This window comes from Ctenopharyngodon idella, chromosome 22 (assembly GCF_019924925.1).
Source record: "Ctenopharyngodon idella isolate HZGC_01 chromosome 22, HZGC01, whole genome shotgun sequence".
Taxonomy (NCBI): Eukaryota; Metazoa; Chordata; class Actinopteri; order Cypriniformes; family Xenocyprididae; genus Ctenopharyngodon; species Ctenopharyngodon idella.
The window spans coordinates 6,201,719-6,221,871 of record NC_067241.1 but is presented as its reverse complement, the minus strand read 5'-3'; the positions used below and the strand labels follow the sequence as shown (position 1 = coordinate 6,221,871).

Here is a 20,153-nt window from a genome sequence, read left to right as displayed (position 1 = left end):
TTCCACTAAGGTATTCTACAAAAAAAATCTTTCTCCTGTTTGATGTGTCCCTTCAAAGCCTGGTTTATTCCACCTCTTACACCATGTTTTTTTTGTACTGTGAGAGCTCTGACACCCATGGTTCTCTGTTGCACACGTGGTCCATTGAAAACATCCAGAGGTGTGAACTTAGCACCCCTAATGCACCCGGTAAGTCTGAAAAAACATTACAGAGGGACTTCCCAGACAGGGCCGTGCCGATAGCTTTGCTCAATGCACAGCTCTGATATGTGTGTGTGAGATTCTGACTCGATTCTGACTGAAGTATTTATGACTTTGAAAGAACACTGGGAAGTAAAATCTAATTTGTCTTGTAATTTTGTGGGATCTTTTTTCACTTTTTCTGTACACTTATTTTAAAAACATATTTGTTACAAATAGTGAATTTATGTAATAGATACTGTCATATTAAATTAGATTAAGACGCAGGTCAAAATATGGTCAAAATGACTATTAGGGATATGAATCATAAGTGAATGTTGACTGAGAATTAGATATTTTTCCTCCATTTATGTAGGAAAACAGTCCATTCAAAGGCTAAGCATTTGGCCCCACAGGATCCAAACAGAAAATCTCTTTCAGATGAGGAAGCAAGTCATTGTTTTGAGTAAGATCGGAAGAAGAGCTGCTCACATAAAATGTTGTGGGCAGTCAGATACACTGTTGTGTTTGGCTTGATTTCCCACCTCCTTCCGTATCCGTTCCTTCTCCTTTGTGACAACTTTCAAAAACATTTTCTATAGCCTACTATAAACCTTCTGTTTTCACAGAATATTTCAATTGTCAATAGAATGCTGTTGTTGTTACTAGACAACAATTATTCATACTGAACATTAATGAATTTCTACAATTTAACCTCATAACAACAGAAAAAAAAAAAAAACATTGATAAATCTTGTGTACAAAAATAAAGTGGTTTATCAAAAATGCAGTAAAAACATTAATATTTTTTACAATTTACAATTTTTACAATTTAAAATAGCATATATATATATATATATATATATATATATATGTGCTATTTTAAATTGTAAAAATATCTTACAGTATTAATGTTTGTAACATTTTACAATATAAAGTGTGGTAACATGATCCTTGAGAAATCATTCTAATATGCTGATTTAGTGCACAAGAAACATTTCTTATTATTATCAGTGTTGAAAACCATTGTGCTGCTTAATATTTTTGTGGAAACTGCATGGTAACAATGTAAAACCTCTTAAAGGGGTTTATTTTGTTAAAAGTTTGAAGTCAGTAAGATTTGTTTAATGTTATTGAAAGAAGTCTCTTTTGCTCACCAGGACTGCATCTATTTGATCAAAAATGCAGTAAAATTTCTTTTGAATACAGTAATGATAATGCGGCCATGATGCGAAGCGGAATGGCCATTACACCTCGGGTGTGCATTATTTTCTGAGAATTCAACAGCCAGGAGTCAGTTATTCTGCTTATACTACGATTACCACACCTCAAGACACTGTTCCGATGTATTTCAAGACATTTGTCAGGTTTTTGTATACATATATATATATACATATATATATATTATATATATATATATATATATATATAGCCACATGATCCTTGTGGAAACATAAAAGTCTTTTTCACTTTTGATCAATTTATTGGAAGAATAAAGAAGAAAATCTTATTTCATTAATATTTTGGGAGTCTCTAGGTTGGCCAAAGGTCAGAGTTTGTAAATATTGAAAATCCCTGATCTTATCCTTTCCTAACTGCATGTGAGGGATTATCAGACCTGTATTCCAACAAGTAATCGAAACTTTGCATCAAGAGCAGACAGAAACCCGTATGACTGGAAGTGAGATTTTCCCAGACTCTGTCAGATGTTTCCCTGATTTCTTCTAACACTGTAATTTCCTTTAGGAGCTTGATACACAGTGAGCAGCTTGTGACTCATGGTGTAGTTCTGCGCTCAGAGAGAGAACGGGGGAATAATACATCATCACTGTTTTTCCATGACAGTTATATACTGATACAATGTAAGAGCTCTTTCAAGAATATATTTATTTTATCACCAAGTGCCTTTGCCATATTATTATAAAAAAAAAAAAATAGATAGAGGACCTTTGAGAGCTAATAAAACAGGAATGCTATGCTCATATTTTGGCAATACTTCTTTTTAGTGCTTAAGCTATTATTAGTCTGAACCAAGGAGCTTCTCAATAAGCACCATCACACTTCTTGATAAGAGTATAAATGAGCTGTAGCTTATTTCAGTCAATTTAGGAATGTGAGAGTTGGAATGTGACAGTTTAGTGCCTCCGGCATGGCCTCACTTACATTTCCTGGTTTCGCTGGTTTGGATAAGCAGCCGCCCACACTAGAACAATACCTCTAAAAATTTATTTTCTGAGGGTTTGTTTTGAAAATATGCTGTGGGAATGAAACCATAAATGGTAAGAGCTGAAATGCATAGAGTTTACGTACCCATACATTTACACGTCATTAGACCCGCAGAACCATTCAGAGAATGCATTCCTCATACAATAGCTAATCATCATTAAGACACACAAAGAGGAAGGCTAGAACTTGTAATTGCATTTGTTATAATGTAATATTCTTGAGGCAATCTGCATGTCTGACAGCTGGAAGACTGGGATATCAGGGATACAAACCCTCACCAGGACGAGATTACATTCACTTGTATTTTCTTGAATGCATACAGGGAGTGTTGCTCTTTTAATTTGATTAGATCATATCTCACACCTTTGCAAACACTAGTCACAAGTGACAGGTTCACAGCAAATACAAATAAGTGTAATACTGCTCCCTGCTCAGAAATACAGATCCTTAAATGCCCTGTACATATTAATGCTCCTAAATTATATCACATTTTTGTGGAAGATTTTATATAGTTGATTTTGGAATCAACTTTTTTTCCCCCATTGTCAAACTGTTTTTACCTCACAAATCTTTAATATTCTATTATTATTACTATTATTATTATTCTAAAAAATGCTGCTGTTAAAAGTAAAATCATATTAATAACAAACAAAAATACAAGAAAATAATAAAATAAACTAATAATAAACTGTTTGTGAATGTCTTTTTTTTTTTTTTTTTTAGTGTTCTAGAACTTAATTACACAGACATTAATTTACAGACATCTTAAGTATATTAATTATTTAGGTGGCTGAATAATATAATCAGCCTGTGGTATTCAAAGCATGGCCATGTCCAGACATGTTTTGCATGACCTCTTAAGTGACACCAGCAGGCTCCATTCAGACTTTAATACTCTTTCATCAGTGTTCAAACATTCAAATCAGTGCCATTTGCCCACTATAAGGTGTGAAAAACTACACGTTCCCCTTTGTCATTTAGGGTTTATTTAGTGAGGGGATCTCACGCAGAAGGTGTGAACTTCATTCCTCCGGTCCCCCATCCTCGTCTCCCTCCCTCCCCTTTGCCCACACACACACCTCACTTTATCTCCACCCACTGACACACTCCCTCTCTCATACATTCCCCTCTCGCCTGTCTGCTGCTTCAGTATCAGTCTCGTCTCTCCGGTGAACAGACACTCACTCACTCACTCCAGGGAGGTTGGATTACAACAGGGATCACTGAATTATTAGTCTTGCAGACAGATACACCAGCTCTCTCTCTCTCATCGAGGAGATACACACACTATCCCAGGATCAACATGGGGAGTAGTATGTCATGCGTCCCCCAGCACAACTTCAGGTTCTCCAGCAAGAGTTTCATACGGAGGAACAGGTAAGAACCATGAGAAACTACCTTAAAACTATGATATTTTGAAAGTATGAAGGCAAGTCATGCAAACTAGAGGGAAGTCATGTAAATGTTCTAATGCACCGTGATTTCATGCTCAGTTTGATATCGGATTGAAATGCCAGGAGTCGCAGGAATTTGGAAAATAAATCATATTACTGCTCAAACATTGCAAAAAATAATTTCGGAAATCATTATTTTTGCCTCGTTTTGCAGTAAAAATGTCTTTAAAACAAGATAAATTCACTTGAAAAGCAAACTTTTCAGAGCATATATTTTGAATTAAGTTTATCTTATCCCATTTGCAAACATTTTTTACTTAACTATATTTTATATGATTATTATTAATACTATTATTTTTTTTATATTTATATTTAAAAGAAGGAAAAATTGCTAATAGGCTAAAAATATATTTAATTCAACTATAATCTGTGAAAAGACTTGGTATCTTTTGCCATTTTACTTCTTAAATAAAATGTTTTAAGACAAAAATACACAAAAATATTTTTGTAGTATAGACCTACTGTAGAACAATGAAGAGGTGAACACGGATTGGCAATTTGAATTTAGCGGTGTAATGATGCCGTCTGTAAATCTCATTAGCTCAATGTCTGGATCTCACTTCACACTGACTGATACACTCATCTGCTAATAGAATTCACTAGTGTAATGAAGTTAGATCTATTTCTGTTTCCAGAGTTGCCTTCAGGGCAGGGAAGAGTTCTCAGGTTTCGTGGGTTTTTGAGAGAATTGGGTTTATCCTACACAGAAAGTAATACTATTGTGCTTGGACTGCTAGTGACAGCGATCCGTATAATTTACTGCTGTCCAATTTGGACAACTCTTCTGACTGTCAGTCAGCAAAATAGGCAGTCGGTCTACTTTAAATCAGAATGTTTGTCTGTTGTGTCTGGTTTGCATGTGCTCTGAATGTAAGTTAGTGGGTTCAGTTAGGGTTCAGAGTCCTAGACCATAAAAAAGCCTTTGTATTTTTACTGCGAATATCAGATCAGAGTTCAGTGCAGCGGGACGCGGTCCCTTTAAAACCCAGGACCCCTATCAGGTTCAAAATAAGTCCAATGAATGATTGTATTTTTAATGAAAACAATAGGTGAAAAGGTTATGCACTGTAAAAAATTATTTTCATGATTTGTTACCACAACATTTTTTCTTTTGTCCAATCAACTTCAATAATTAATGTGGTTCAGATAACATAATATTTTGAGTTTCTGTTGATTAGACCAATCGCCTTCATTGTATTAACTCAAATTTTTAATTTCAATGAACTCAAAATTTTAAGGCAACCAGGTAACTTACTTTTTTAAGTTAAACCAACTTTTTTGTTGTGTCTCTTACACACAGTTGCAAACTTGTCGCTGTCAAACTTTCATCACTTTTACGAGCATGTTCTGTGTACTGCCTGCAACCTGCATTCTTCTCCCGAATGAATTCTCCGGATGCCAAACACGTCCATCACTGAGCCCTAGTAAATCAACGATACTTCCCATTATTGTCTGCATGAATGAGCCCAGTGTTGTTATGCTAATTGCATTCAAAGCAGAGACAGATTGACAAAGAGAGAAAAGAAAAACACGGGAGTCACTGAGGACATCTCTCTCACTGAGGATGACTTCCTCGCTGACACCGACTTCCTTGGCTTATCGTGGGGCAGGAAGAAGTTCATTATACAGATCTGACACTAATGATTATAAATGGGGGTCATGGGCAACAAAAGGCATTTCATGAGCGGGGCATTGTGGCTTGTAACATAAGCTTTATTGTTTTTTCCCTTTAAATGGTGCAGACAGAGATGTAAAACTGATATGTTGACTAGTGCAAGCTAAGGAAGAATAGACATGTGTAATGGTGATGTAATCTTTTGTGTGGGACACTGAGCACCAGAATCTATACAGACAGCTTGACTCAGACTCAGTGTGATTAACTGCTCATCCTGAGTCAAGATAACCCCTATGTGGGGTCGCGTCCATCTTTTCTTATCCCACAACCCCACACTTGACTAACTAGGGTCTCTTGTTTTCTGAGCAGCAGCCGTTTGTTCCGGAAAAAGTACCCACAGGAGGGACAGGAGAAGTCCAATAGCATCATCAACATTCTCTGCACCGTCACCCCAAGAAAGGTGAGGAACTTCCCAGCTAATGTTTTCCTAACATTCCGATTAAGCTGAAAACGTAATTCCAAAAGTTATTTGAACATTCAAAATGTCAATTTATGTTTTTAAAAAGTTTTTCTTTGGTCTTACTAATGTTTTAAAAATGTTAGCAGAATGTTTCCAGAAAACAAGTTTATGTTCTAAAAACATTTTCCTAACATTCGATTCAGTTATAAAAACGTTATTTCCAAACATTTTCTGAACAATTCAAACGTCCATTTTTTGGTTTTAAGAATGTTTTTCTTTGATTAGGCTAACTTTTTGAAAAACATTAGCAGAATGTTACCAGAAAACAAGTTTATGTTCTAAGAATGTTTTACATTATGTTTTGAAAACTTTATTTTTGAAAGTTCATTCAAAATGTCAGTTTTAGGAACGTTAAAGAATGTTTTTCAAAATTGGAAGCTTTGAATGTTCTTTCCAAACATTTGGAAATAACATTGTCATAACTTAGGGCAACAATCTTAGATTGTAAACATGTATAAATAATATTTTGCTAATGTTTTTTAAGCTGTTAATGTAAGAACATTCTATTAATATTACTGCAAGAATATTTTGTTTGTAACTTTAAGAAAACCTTTGCAGAATGTTAGCCAAAGTTGTTGGCATGTCCCCTATTAGCTGGGCTTTCACATGTAAAGAGTACATATTTGCATATCTGATATTATTGAGAAAAAGAACTAACTTTTATCACTGTGTTGACATAGGAAATGTCCCCCAAAGATCTCCAGACAATTGAGAACATCAAATGGGACCCTCCATTCCCCTACGACCCAGCTAGTGGATGGAAGAAGAGCAGCATTAATGTGAAGAACTATGGCAGAATGATCCACAGCTCCAAAGTCCGCTTCCGCTTCCTGCACTGCCAGGTAAGACACACCAACTCGCATCCAAAACATATTCAATCAAATTCCACGCAAACACACTGTTGTCAAGAATAATCATTCAATAAAATACTCAAAACAGACTTTCATAAGATGATTAAGGTGGTCTAAGCACCCATGACAGTCACTTACTCACTCTCTATGAGCTAACACACAACAAACAGGTGGAAGATACAAGATGTCACATTGTGGTTGTATGAAGCGCTGTGGGAATGACGTACACGCATTTGCTGATTAATTGATGCAACTCGGTTTGGGGATTTTAGTCCATGTCGGAACATGCAGGCATGTGAAGTGTTGTGAAACGCAGAGATTATCTGGGGCAGAGCGCACTGATCAAACCACTGATATATTACACATTGGCTCTGAAGCGTGGGAATCTCTTTGGTTTGATAACATGTAGTCATACTGGGAAAAAAAGTGTGAAGGTGAAAGAAGGAGAAATAACCCAACACAGGGTGAGGTCAAATGGGGAACATACTGTACAGTGGTGATATTACAGTTGAAAGGAAATGTTACCTAACAGTATTTGTGATAATGGCATATTCTGTAACATGTGGTAAAGTACAAGCCTAGATCAGATGAAAGGAAATGAGCTGTCCATGATAAATCAATGTCTTTAGTGCAAACAAACACTTCTTGGAAATTATTCACAAAGAGACTTGATTTACACAGGATTATTTATCCATTCATACCAGGGATTGCGAATACGATTGCTACATTTAGCTTAGCACATATTAATGCTCTGTCTCTGGGTGAAATTCTGCATCTCGTTTTGAGTTTGCCTTCAACGTGACCTTTGAAAATCTTGCTATTCAGGCTAAGATTTAAAAAAAAAAAATAATCATTTAATCCTCTAATGTTATTGAATTCAAGCCTATAAAACAGCATTACCCAGAATGATCCCTCTGATTGTGTTGATCCTGAGCTGATGGAATGTGTCTGTTCTTTCAGGATGTGCATGACTGCTACCTGGACCTGTTCCAAACCCACCTCCATTTTGTCTCCAACAACACAACTGGACTCACATACCAGGTAAAAGATGCACCTATTCTTTTTGTTACACACAATAAACAATGCATACCACAGGCCGAAATATAAAGCAGCTCCATAAATGGCCATGCTTGTGTCATCACCCTAGGCACGAACCATCATTTGAGTCATGTGGTAACGAAGACGGAAATGACAGAATTTCTATGCTTTATGATGAAATGAAATGTGTCACCTCTCCATGCCAAAAATGCCACACTAAGTTGTATTCAATCATAAAAGTCTCTTTTTCTATTGTCACCTGCATTAATCAGGTTTTATTATGTCTGTATTTATTGACCTGAGTCACTGGGAGGCGGCCTGGTAATAAATGTTTATCAACGAAGGAGTGTTGTGCAATACTGAATGTGTCAGTGACAGACATCTAAAATATTATAAATTTCATAATATTTCTTTGTTTTTAAATATCTTAAAACATTCAATTCATTCCCAGGTTTAGTTATAGTTACACTCTAAAAAATGCTGGGTTAAAAACAACCCAAGTTGGGTTTAAAATGGACAAATCCAGCAATTGGGTTGTTTTAACCCAGCAGTTGGGCTAAATGTTTGCCCAACGTGCTTGGCAGTTTTATTTAACCCAACTATTGTTAAAAATGACTATATGGCTAGCTTAAAATGAATGCAAAATAGGTTAGAAATTAAAAATCAGACACATAATTACTAAAGGCAACAATAATAATCAAAAGATGAATATTTATTAATAAGCAATTTAATAAATGTTTATCGTTTAATCATTATTCATTAAACATATTAATAAAATGTTAATTTCCAACATACTTTGGGTTCATTTTAAGCAAGCAATACAGTAATTTATAAACAATAGCTGAGTTAAATAAAAACTACCCAGCAAGTTGGGTGAACATTTAACCCTGGGTTAAAACAACCCAATTGCTGGGTTTGTCCATTTTCAACCCAAGGCCTTAATTGAACTAAGGCCTAATCCTGGCTTAGTCTAAGCCCTGTCTGTGAAACCAGGCTTAGATACTATAAAAATATACTATAAACAAAAAAAAACAAAAAAAATTATATAATATATATATATATATATATATATATATATATATATATATATATACATTTTATTTTCCAATTAAAAAATTAGCAAAATCTATTTATGCTGTTTAAATACATAAATACAAAAATAATTTTGAATCTCAGTTTTTCAATGTCGATTTTTTTAATGGCTCTGTATATAAAAATGTTTATTTAAATCACTATAAAGGCAGATTACTAAACTTTCATTTGTTTTTGTTAAAAAGGGAACACTTCCTCTTAAAGAGCTCACGATTTGCAAGGTGCAGAACAGGAACAGCTTTGGTGATCTGCAGGAATTTGCATTCCAGATAAACGGTGAGTGTGCTTGATAATCCAGGGTTGAACAAACAGGAAAAGGTAGACAAGAAACACAAGATAAAGCAACAGTAAAAAGACAGTTACATACATATAAAGATTTGTACTAATACAATCCTACAGGGTTTTTTTTCCCAATCCCTGTTGTTCTCAGTGTTATTTGAGGGTGGAATTTGTGACTCTCAACTAACCAGAAAACAAAAGATTGTTGAGGCGTTTGTCTTAAAGCCACACTATGTAGGTCCAAAACCACTTCCCATGTTCGGACATTCCAGAGGTTCAAAAGCACTAAGACTAACTGAACCCTCCTCCATTTGCTACTAGTCAGAAGAGAGATAAATTGTCTTTCAAGGCCCCCCTTGTTATACGACAGGTGCGCCTGAACTCGCTCAGCTGCGGAGCAACGAAGGCCCTTTTCCTCTTCACCTCTCCGTCACAGTTAAAGTACTTCACATTCCAGGGCGCTGGACCTGAACACACAAGTTTGCTTATAAAATATTTATGAGAATTTACCACATAGGAAAACATTGACTTTATTGCTTTGTCACCCTGAGCAAAATGCTTTAAACTATGCCTAATGTTCTCGGAAGATGAGTCAATGTGGCCGTGATTGAATGAAAAAGTATTAAAGCTTAACCGTTATGTGCTGTTAAGTCCCATTCTCCAAATTACTAAATAAATCTCTTTATTTGGACTCACTATTTTAGATTGGAAAAAGATGATGTCTTAGATTGCTGGGAGTGAGATTTGGGAATCTATCAGGCACATCACAGAATTTTCAGTCCTGACTAAAAGTCTATGTATTCAGGGGGAAATTTTTTCCCCCTGATGTCTTGCACACGCCTTCACACTTTACTGGAAATGACTGTACAGAGCAGGTCAGAGTTGGTGATATCTATGCTGATAAAGGCTGGAATGCAGGTCAGATAAAATGGAGAATCCAGGTTTGATGCATTCTTTCAGAATAGCTGTTGTTAAGAAGGCATGGCATGTTGTAATGACAAGAGCTCTTGAAACAGATTGTTTGCTCTCAGGGTCAGAAGTGTCAACATTGACATTTTGACATGAAGCAGAGCAACGGTATCCAGACAAATGCATCTATACTTAAAAACAAGAGATTCACCAAAATATTCAGCAACCTGTTGCGGGCTCTTAAAGAGATCCAGATGGCTGTTGGTCATAGTCATCTGACCTAACCTCTGACCCCTTGTCTTTGACCTTTGTAGGGGTCAGCCTGAACCCTATCATCGTGTACTGCTCGACAGAGGAGGAGATGAACAACTGGTTTGGGCTTATGAAAGAACAAATCGAGGCCAATGGCGGCAATGCAATCGAACCGGAGACATATACAAGAATTAAGGTATGGTATCAGAATTACTGTATTTGCTGGATGCTAAAGCAAAGTAACAACAATGAACATGTAAAAAAAAAAGAAGGTGTTAATTCAAGTCAGAGTGACTAATGTTGGCCATTATCCTCTGGGAATTCATAAAGGAGTGGTTTCTTTTGTGGTCACCTTGACTGGATTTGAAAAAGACATGTTTTATTTTCTGTTCTGACACATGCTATTGCGGCAAGTGAAGTCACTGAGCAAAACATCTGCATCCCATAATTAGCAGAGACATGTAATTGAGCAATTCCCAATACTGATGATGACACTATCTCATGCCTGTTGTTTCTTTTAAACATTGATTTAAAGCCAATATTGCCTCCAAAGGTACAGTGCTCAGAAGAAACCACAGTGGGAAAGGAGGAGTTGAGGAACTCCATCAGTAAAGAGCCTATCAATGAGTGGGAGGGCTCGCAACGAGAGAGTCTAGGGACCATCACTTACGTCACGAAAGTCAGGCTGCAACACATGCCATGTCAGGTAAGAGCTCTCCAGGATTGATTATTTATATAACCTAAAAAAGATGAAAATAAAAAATATATAAATATATTTGCATGAATATAATGGCATAAAAACAATAACATGATAACAACAACAATATTTATTAAAAAATGTATTGTCTAATGAGGGAAGAAAATAAAATTACAGTAAAATGCCAGCCCCCCTTTCTGTATTCATCCGTGCAGAGTGCCATCGCGCCACTGAGAATGACGTTGACTCAGATAAGTCTTCGAATAAATTGTTTGGTCTTAGCATAAGGAGGGTCTAAATTCACTTCCATGCTTTCTTGAGAGGAGCAAAGCAGGCTCAGTTTACACTCAGGGTATGGTCACATTCACACCACCCTCATTAGTCAAAGTCTGCCTGGTATCAGCAGGTCTTCTTGAACAGACTGCATACAAACACACGGGCACGCTAGTTCATACTACTGGACTGTAGTGTGTAACCAAATATCCGGTGTACGTGTGGCCAAATATCTAAACCTTTTCCCGGACAGCAAGGGAGGGTGAGCAACTGATAGTCCTTCTGAAGTGTACTGTGAGAGCGGAGAGGATTTGCTTGTGAAAAGGGTGTGTAAACCAGTTGCTTGCCTCACGCACTTGACTTGACTCACCCAACAGCTGTCTCTGAACACACCCCGAGGAGCCGAGCTAAGACACACACTCGTGGTTGGTGCAAGACCTAACCAGTGTTTAACCAGTGCAAAAAATGTTTACAACAGTTAGTTTCGGTCCTCGAATTCCGCGCCAACAGCACTAGGATTTTTACTGTTTGCGTCACACCGTTTGTTGTCCGTATTTACGAGCTGCACACAGAACGTGTTTCAGAGCGCGAATTAAATTGTCCAAGTCACATGATTTCAACAAACGCGGCTTCGTTAAGTCCAGAGCCAAAAAAAAAAAAAAAAAAAAAAAGTCAGAGCCGTCAAGGGCTGGTTATGTCATTGTGTATCGACGCTGGTATCCAAACTGTTTATATTTTGTTATATTACATTGGCAATATATATATATATATATATATATATATATATATATATATATATATATATATAAAAATATTCGGAAGCAAAAAAACTGAACGTTTGACCTCATTTCACGTCGCATTTACACGTTTTGACCAACAGTTGCGCGGTGTTTCAAGCGCTTCTAGACAGTGAATCGTTTTGCAAAGCAAATGGTTCAATTGATTCACAGTTTCGAAAAGCTTTGACATTGAATCATTCACTCAATCGATTCGTTCAAACACACTAGGTGCGTCCCAATTTGCGCACTATTCTATTTGAGTATAAATAGTGCAAGTAGTGTGTTCACACTGAAAATTCCAAAAAGAAAAAGTGCACTTTAAATACCCGGATGATGCACTAAATTAACAGAAAAAACGAAGCGTGGAATATTGTACACTTCATTGCCTCAACTGTCGCAGCTTTAATTAGCCTACATTACGGAGGGGGTATCAGACTCCGATGTTTAATGACAAAATAAACATATAAAATTCATACACTACATGGATGAGTACATAGTGCATAAGTAGGCTACATAGTGTATAAGTGCATAGGAATGAATCAAGTTAATGACTGAGTCAATGAATCATTCTTTCAACCGATTCGTTTAAAAACACAGATTCATTTAGGAATGAAAGAAATGTGTAGAGATGGCTATGGAAATATTTTTGTTGGTGGGGCAAAAATAGAAAAGTATTTGCAATAATGTGTCTAAAATAAGTTACTCAATATTAGATTCTTGTCTGTTGAACTGTAGTGTAAAAGTAATAATAAATGTGATTCAATTTCTCTGTTTGGCACACAGGAGCAGTATGACCGTCTGCTGGTGCTGTACCCCAACTATCTCATAATTCTGTCAGAAGAGAGTGATGGCCTCTTTTACAAGGTATCTCAAAATAATTTCATTTGCACAAATGAATACATCAGCAACTCTGCATAAATAATTTAGTGATGCACTCTGAAAATAATCTTGCATGTATTTGCAATTGCAGGGCAAACTTCCTCTCAACATGATCACAGTTACAACTCCCTGCCAGGACATCAAACCTAACACGTTTATGATCGAGGGTGAGTTATAACTCAAGTCTTCAATTGCCGGATGTTATTGTCCTTGGCACAGATCTGATATGTGCCTATCAAGATGAGTGTAATTTATGATGGTTTTCCTGTCATGCTGTGCCCTGTTTCTGCACAGAATCTGATGCATATCTGACTCTAACACTTGTGGGTTTCGTTGTTAGGGAAGTTGATAAACCCCATCATCGTGTCCTGTCTGAACAAGAGCGCGTTCCATGACTGGATCCAGTTTTTTAAAAGTGCTGACGTCCCCATCCTCAGCCCTCCTCCCCCTGTGTATGACATCATTTACACTCCAACACAGAAACAGGTGAGCGGTTGCTTCCATCTTGGACATGGTGTTGAATATCTTAGATATTGCCTGTAAATGCTGCGAGATATTCACTTTCTCTGTTATTCTCAGGCTGTAGAGTTTGACAGGTGGAGCGGCAGCAGCCACGGAGTTACTGACCCACTAAGGCAGTCTCAGGACAAACGCAGATCCCATGAGCTCCAGCTGCCTAGTGCCGATGACAACCCTGTGTCCCCTGGTTACGCTGAGCCTCTCTGCGTAAGTGTCTATCTCACCAGCCCAAACCTATTAACATCAAGCTGTGAACATGATATTTGTCCAGCTGCAATGTGTTATAGGGAACAAGTTTACCTGTGAATTGTTCTTAGTATTTTACAGTTTGATTTTATATCTAGTGTGAAATTGGGTTAGGCAGGGTTATCTACAGATTTAATATATGGGGCATTATTCATCAGATTAACTTGTCTTGCATGTTTATTTTGGAGGAGCAGCACATGTGCTTGTGAAAAAAGATCAGCAGTGTTTCAGTTGAACTGTTAATAATTAACTTGTGTGCAATCAATTTCCGTTGTGTTACAAGACTCTTGGGATTAGTACTTAACACTAATCCTCAAAAAGTATCCATATTACATTCTTTATTCTATTTATTCCAGTTTTCAACTCTTAAAGCCCCATTTTCACAGACGAGGCTTAAGCCTAGTCCCGGACTAAAATGCATGTTTGTGCTGTTTTAACTGAAAGTAACTTGCCCTGACATATCTTAAAATTTGTCAATGCCATTGTTTTGTCTCAAGATGCACACCAGTAATGTTTTTTTTCTAAAGCATGTTTATAAAAAGCTACTTAATTATCCTAATTGAACTAAGGCCTAATCCTGGCTTAATCTAAGCCCTGTTTGTAAAACCAGGCCAAAATGTTCATATTTGAGATTTAATCCTTCATGACTTGCATGTATTGATGTTCAGCCACAATATTACATGGTGTTACGGCATTTTAAACTTATTTTATTTCAGTTAGTTGCCAAGGCAACATTTCTATTTTTTATATTTTTTTGTTTGTGTAAAGTTATTGGTAGTCTGGTAAATTAATGTGAATACAGTGCAGTTAATCAGTTTTTGTGTTGTGTGTTGTTACAGTTCATTTCCAGCAGGCCGACCTCCTCAGACACACAGTACTCGGCTCACCTGGGCAGCAGGAGCAGCAGCTTCTCCTCTCGTGTCAGACCCACCACGGACCACCACCCCGTTTCTCTCCACTACTCCTCCCCGCCACAGTCATCCTATCTCGCCTCTGAAGGGCCCATGTCACCGGTTTACAACATGCCGTACAGTTCTGTGCACTGCAACGGCCCTGTTCAACGAATCGAGAAAGCACCACTAGTTAAGGTAACAGAATATGCCTTACCAGATGCCCAGCTTAATGCCTAGTTCTATTTTTTGTTCTTAAAAGATCAGTGATATTTGCATTGCAAATTACTATTTGAATGATTTGATTATAATTTCACTTCATAGTTCACTTAAAGGGTTAGTTCACCCAAAAATGAAAATTCTGTCATTAATTACTCACCCTCAAGTCATTCCACACCTGTAAGACCTTCGTTCATCTTCGGAACACAAATTAAGATATTTTTGATGAAATCCGAGAAGTTTCTGTTTCCCAAGAGAAAGCAATGTAATTACAACATTCAAGGTCCAGAAAAGTAGTAAACACATGCAAAAACAAAACAAAAAAGACAAATTTGTTGAATAAAGTCATTATTTTTATTTTGTTTTTGCGCACAAAAAGTATTCTCCTCACTTCATAATATTAAGGTTGAACCACTGCAGTGACGTGGACTATTTTAAAGATGTCTTTAGTACCTTTCTGGACCTTGAAAGTGGTGGTTAAATTGCTGTCGATGGAAGAGTCATATACCTCTTGGATTTCATCAAAAATATCTTAATTTGAGTTCCGAAGATGAACTAAGGTCTTACGGGTGTGGAACGACATGAGGGTGAGTAATTAATGAGAAAATTTTCATTTTTGGGTGAACTAACCCTTTAAAAAATTGGATGGCTAAAAACATGCATAACTTTTTCATCTGTCTTTCTTTAGTCAAACAGCTGGAGCACACCACAGACAAATGTCAAACACCAGTTCTTAGTTCCTCACCGCCACTCGGATTTGGTCTCCCACCGCAAACCTCTCTCGCCCCTTTATGATGACCCCAGCACCCCTAGTATGTACCCTCTGGAGGAGAGCTCTGCACAAGCGTCGGTAAGTGGGTCAGGATATCAGATCCGCTCTCTCACTTGACACCGCTGCCTTCGGTGACCAAACACCCAGGGGCTCTGATTTGATGAGTTAAAGCCATGGAAAGTCCCCATAGCCTACATTACTAATTGATCCATTCAGATGCATAATGGAAAAGGCTGCTGAGCGAACAAGACAAACTGTTATCCTTCGTAACATGCACATTTGAGACAATATTTCTGCATGGAATGCAGGTTTACACTTGTCTGGGTTTTTTTTTCAACATGGGTTTAGGTCTAAATCCTTTAATCAGCTGACTACATCAGGTTTAATTCACTATGCTATCATCTTGAATACAGACAAATCTCATAAAGTGCATGTTTTTCTTCTTTACAGCACTCTTCTCGGGGCTCCATAGAGCAGTCGTACCCTCCTCTCCTTCCTCCCTCCTTCCGGCTGTGCACTCCTCCTCTTGGGCGGAAAAACAGACATGGCAAGGCCCAGGAGCCCGAGGTGGTCAGCAGCCAGTGGTCTGATGAGCTGCGAGCCGAGGCCGTTTCCAGACTGAAGATACTGCCTGCTCCAAACAGACAGCCACAACACAACCACATCTCTCAGGTAATGGGACAATAGTAGTTTTTAAAACAAGTCATTTATGCTTAACAAGGCTGGATTCATTTGATCAAAAACACAGTATTACAGTATATATACACAGTATATATACAGCATTACAATTTAAAATGTTTTCTACTTAAAGGGTTAGTTCACCCAAAAATGAAATTCTGTCATTTATTACTCACCCTTATGTCGTTCCACACCCGTAAGACCTTTGTTCATCTTCGGAACACAAATTAAGATATTTTTGATAAAATCGGATGGCTCAGTGAGGCCTCCATTGACAGCAAGTTAAGATATTTTTGATGAAATCCAAAGGTATGACTCCTGCATAGATTTGTTTTTCGAATCAGTGGTTCGGAGCGTGTATCAAACTGCCAAAGTCACATGATTTCAGTAAACGAGGCTTCTTTATGTCATAAGTTTTTCGAAACGTTTTGAAATTTCAATGGTTCACTTGACTTTGGCAGTTTGATACACGCTCAATGATTCGAAATGAAAGATTCGTAAAGCTTCGAAGCTTCATAAAGCAGTGTTTTGAAATCACCCATCACTAGATATTGTGGAATAAAGTCGTTATTTTGTTTTTTTGCTGCACAAAAAGTATTCTCGTCGCTTCATAACATTAAGGTTGAACCACTGTAGTCACATGAACTGTTTTAAATATGTCCTTAGTAGCTTTCTGGGCATTTGAAAGTGTTAATTATCTTGCTGTCAATGGAGGCCCCATGTGATTTTAATGACAAAATTGTCATTTTTGGGTGAACTAACCCTTTAATATATTGAAATATAATTTATTCCTGTAACTCCAGTCTTCGATGCCACATGAAGTCACTTTAAAAATCATTCTAATATGCTGAATTGGTGCCCAAGAAACATTTCTCATTATTATCAATGTTGAAAACAGTTGGGTTGCTTAATATTTGTGTGGAAACTGTGATACAGTTTTTCAGGATTCTTTGATAATTATGGTAGAAAGTTAAAAAGAACAGCATTTATTTGAAATAGAAATCTTTTGTAACATTATAAATGTCTTTAGTATCACTTTATGTCAACTTTGTGTCCTTTCTGAATAAAATTATTAATTTCCTTCCCAAAAAATCTGACCTCAAACTTTTGAATAATAATAATAAAAAGCAGCATGAAAAAATGATTGGTATGAAAAAAATGATCTCTTATTCTTCTGTCTTTTACAGAGAGGTTTCTCAGGTCACACTGTCATGGAGGCACAGCAGATATCTTACGGTTACTCGCCAGGTAAGAATTTTTGGCATGCAAATCTTAGCAGGCAGTTACAGTATCACAAAGACGCACTGATAGTTATGTTTCACAGACGTATATACGGAACTAGATAGGCAAGATATGCACGGCAACGTGCATGACCAGTTTTGTGACCACAAGTTTTGTTTAGAGTGTGAAATGTTGACTTAGATCATAAATATATTTTATAGGCAGGTTAAAATAATCAAAATTAATTTTGATTCATTGTTTCATTGAATTGTTTCGTTGTCTAATTAGGCCACACCATATAAACTCTCACTTGTCAAGTTTAAACACAACACCATAGGGAGGAAATAATCCATGTTGACACGTGCATAAACCAGACTCTCACGGCACAGTTAGGATGGTTTTAGAATGACTTTTCCAGCACACACACACACACACTGTTTGATGGGGCGTGGTGGCCCAGGCAGGACATGTCAGTGGAAACAAGAGTGCAGATGAAGGGGTGTGTGTGTGTGTGTGTGAGTGTGTAATATGGCTCAGGTCCAGGGTATTTTAAATGACAGCACTGCAGGTGGCACATGAAGGAAAGACCAGTTAAAGGACAGAATTACCACTGAGGGTGATTTAAAGCTCACAAGTGGGAGATCCTGCAAGACATCTCAGAGCCTCTCTGCGAAAAGAACACAACAAACGACACGTTAGATCTTAAATTAGGGCATGAAGTATCTCGATGGTTCAGTTTACTGACTTCTAAACCTTGGCGCCTTTGATTTAAATACTACATTTTTACATATTGAATCCCAGTATTGTAAGACAATTGTCGAGCTCAGTGATAGAAGACCAGGAAATTTTACCATGACGCAAACTGGCGCCAACTCACATGACATGAGATCACAGCAATAGCAAACCACAATGATCCAATCAATTCCCGATAAAAAAAACCTACATTTTTTCTTGTTCAAGAAGCCATTTCACTCGGATATGCGTCACAATAGAGAAGAAAAGACTATCGTAACTTCTGTTTCATGCTAACTTTAAAGTTGTAGATATTTTTATAGTGATTTGCTGCTTTTCTAGGTATGCTGATACTCAATTCTAAATTATTTTATTGGCTAAAAATTGCAGTTTGTAAGTGCAATTTATATAAATTGAAAAAATCTATTAATTGTGAATTATTAAAAAAAAAGAGTAGAAATCCATTATTCAAAATTCTGGGGAACTCTGTAACTTAGTAGAAATAGTATTCATTAAAATATTTCAAGCTTTTGAAAAAAAAAAAAAAAAAAAAAAACTTAATTAATGTTTTTCTTCTCACAGATGACTCGTACCTTCAACCAGTGGAGCCAGATGACCAGGAAATGGACTATGATAACATATGGGAGTTTGACCCGGATAATAGGATGATTCAGGCCCTGCCTGGAACTTCACCACACCGGACACAGGCTTACTTTGGAGCTCAAGGCCTGGGCGCTATGACAACACAGCAGAGATGGTCATAAAAGAGAACAATGGGCTTATGCCCGTCCGGACTTGCACACATAGCAGACTAATCAAAGCCACACATGCACAATGGGCATGTCTTTACCAGGGGCCGGCATGCCCGAGTATCAGGATATTCACAGTTTGTTTATTCAATGGCTCTATGACACATTTTGCACATGTAATATACTTTAATTCTGTGGTGATGGTTTCACACTGCTGTATGTATTCGGTACGAACAAGTGTGCTGTATTTATGTATATATGAATATAAGGAAAAAGTACTCCATTTTTTCAAAGGTAGCATTTGGGAGTTTTTGCATTTAGTTTAGTTTGTGTCCTTTGTGAGTCCTACACACTACTGGAAATTGTTTGTATATGGATATTTTTAAATACATACCAAATGTAAATATATTCTTTTTTCTATTTAAGTGTTAAATGTAAGTTTTTTATTATTATTGATTATTATTATTGTTATAATATTTATATTTCTTTCATTATGGCTTTCTACTATCTGTTCAAAAGATCTATTTTTTTCTGTGGAGGTCAAAGGTATTCATTCAAAGAAAAAGTTTTGTACTGTTTTCACTGTTTATGACAAACAAACAGTGATAAAACATAGCTGTAACACTGCTTTAGCTGTTCACTTTAAATATGAACGTGTGGTTTATTTTTTACATTTTTGAGTGATTTAAAATGTATTTTTAAAATAAAACAAGTTCTCTGAACTCCTTTACTCTGTCATGTTGTGTAGAACGTTTAATTTAGTATGGCTAAACAGCACAAATGCTTTAAAAACGTCCTTCAACTCTGTGTTGGAAATTCAGAATTTGAATTATGAAAGTCCGTCCGCGTGGCCTATATAGGGGTTATGCGCAATCTAACTTCCGTATTCTGTAAAACAGAATGTCTGTCAGCGTGGCCTATATTAGTGTCCTCAAAGACTATGGAAAGGGACTTAGGTGACCTTTACCTCAGGGTTCTGGTGCCATCTGCTGGTAACATTTAGAAGTACTTAACTTAAATGTCTCGATAGCAAATTTTCTTAACTTTCTCCAGAAACTTTAGAACACATCTCAGTTTCTATCC

At 36.9% G+C, this 20,153-nt stretch overlaps 1 protein-coding gene and 1 long non-coding RNA gene across 2 annotated transcripts; one reads left to right on the top strand and one right to left on the bottom strand.

Moving 5' to 3' along the window:
- Positions 1-3,533: 3,533 nt before the first annotated feature.
- Positions 3,534-19,805, top strand: plekhn1 (pleckstrin homology domain containing, family N member 1). The gene is made up of 16 exons (XM_051880366.1): positions 3,534-3,783; positions 5,845-5,935; positions 6,676-6,837; positions 7,807-7,887; positions 9,162-9,252; positions 10,479-10,612; positions 10,970-11,122; positions 12,949-13,029; positions 13,136-13,211; positions 13,385-13,530; positions 13,624-13,770; positions 14,649-14,897; positions 15,607-15,768; positions 16,141-16,362; positions 17,556-17,616; positions 18,904-19,805. Exons 1-16 carry the CDS (start codon positions 3,710-3,712, stop codon positions 19,083-19,085), a joined length of 2,112 nt encoding a protein of 703 aa, XP_051736326.1. The 5' UTR covers positions 3,534-3,709; the 3' UTR covers positions 19,086-19,805.
- LOC127505080 (uncharacterized) lies at positions 9,259-12,938 on the bottom strand. The gene is made up of 3 exons (XR_007927556.1): positions 11,289-12,938; positions 11,087-11,156; positions 9,259-9,722 (listed from the first exon to the last, which is right to left on the bottom strand). It is a non-coding gene; the product is annotated as an uncharacterized LOC127505080 (long non-coding RNA).
- Positions 19,806-20,153: the final 348 nt, after the last annotated feature.

Excerpts from the sequence above, each read along its gene's own strand:
- plekhn1 (XM_051880366.1), top strand. The coding sequence starts at position 3,710 with ATGGGGAGTAGTATGTCATGCGTCCCCCAGCACAACTTCAGGTTCTCC. Across the intron at positions 3,784-5,844 it reads AGTTTCATACGGAGGAACAG|CAGCCGTTTGTTCCGGAAAA; the intron begins GTAAGAACCATG and ends TTTTCTGAGCAG. Across the intron at positions 11,123-12,948 it reads TGCAACACATGCCATGTCAG|GAGCAGTATGACCGTCTGCT; the intron begins GTAAGAGCTCTC and ends TTTGGCACACAG.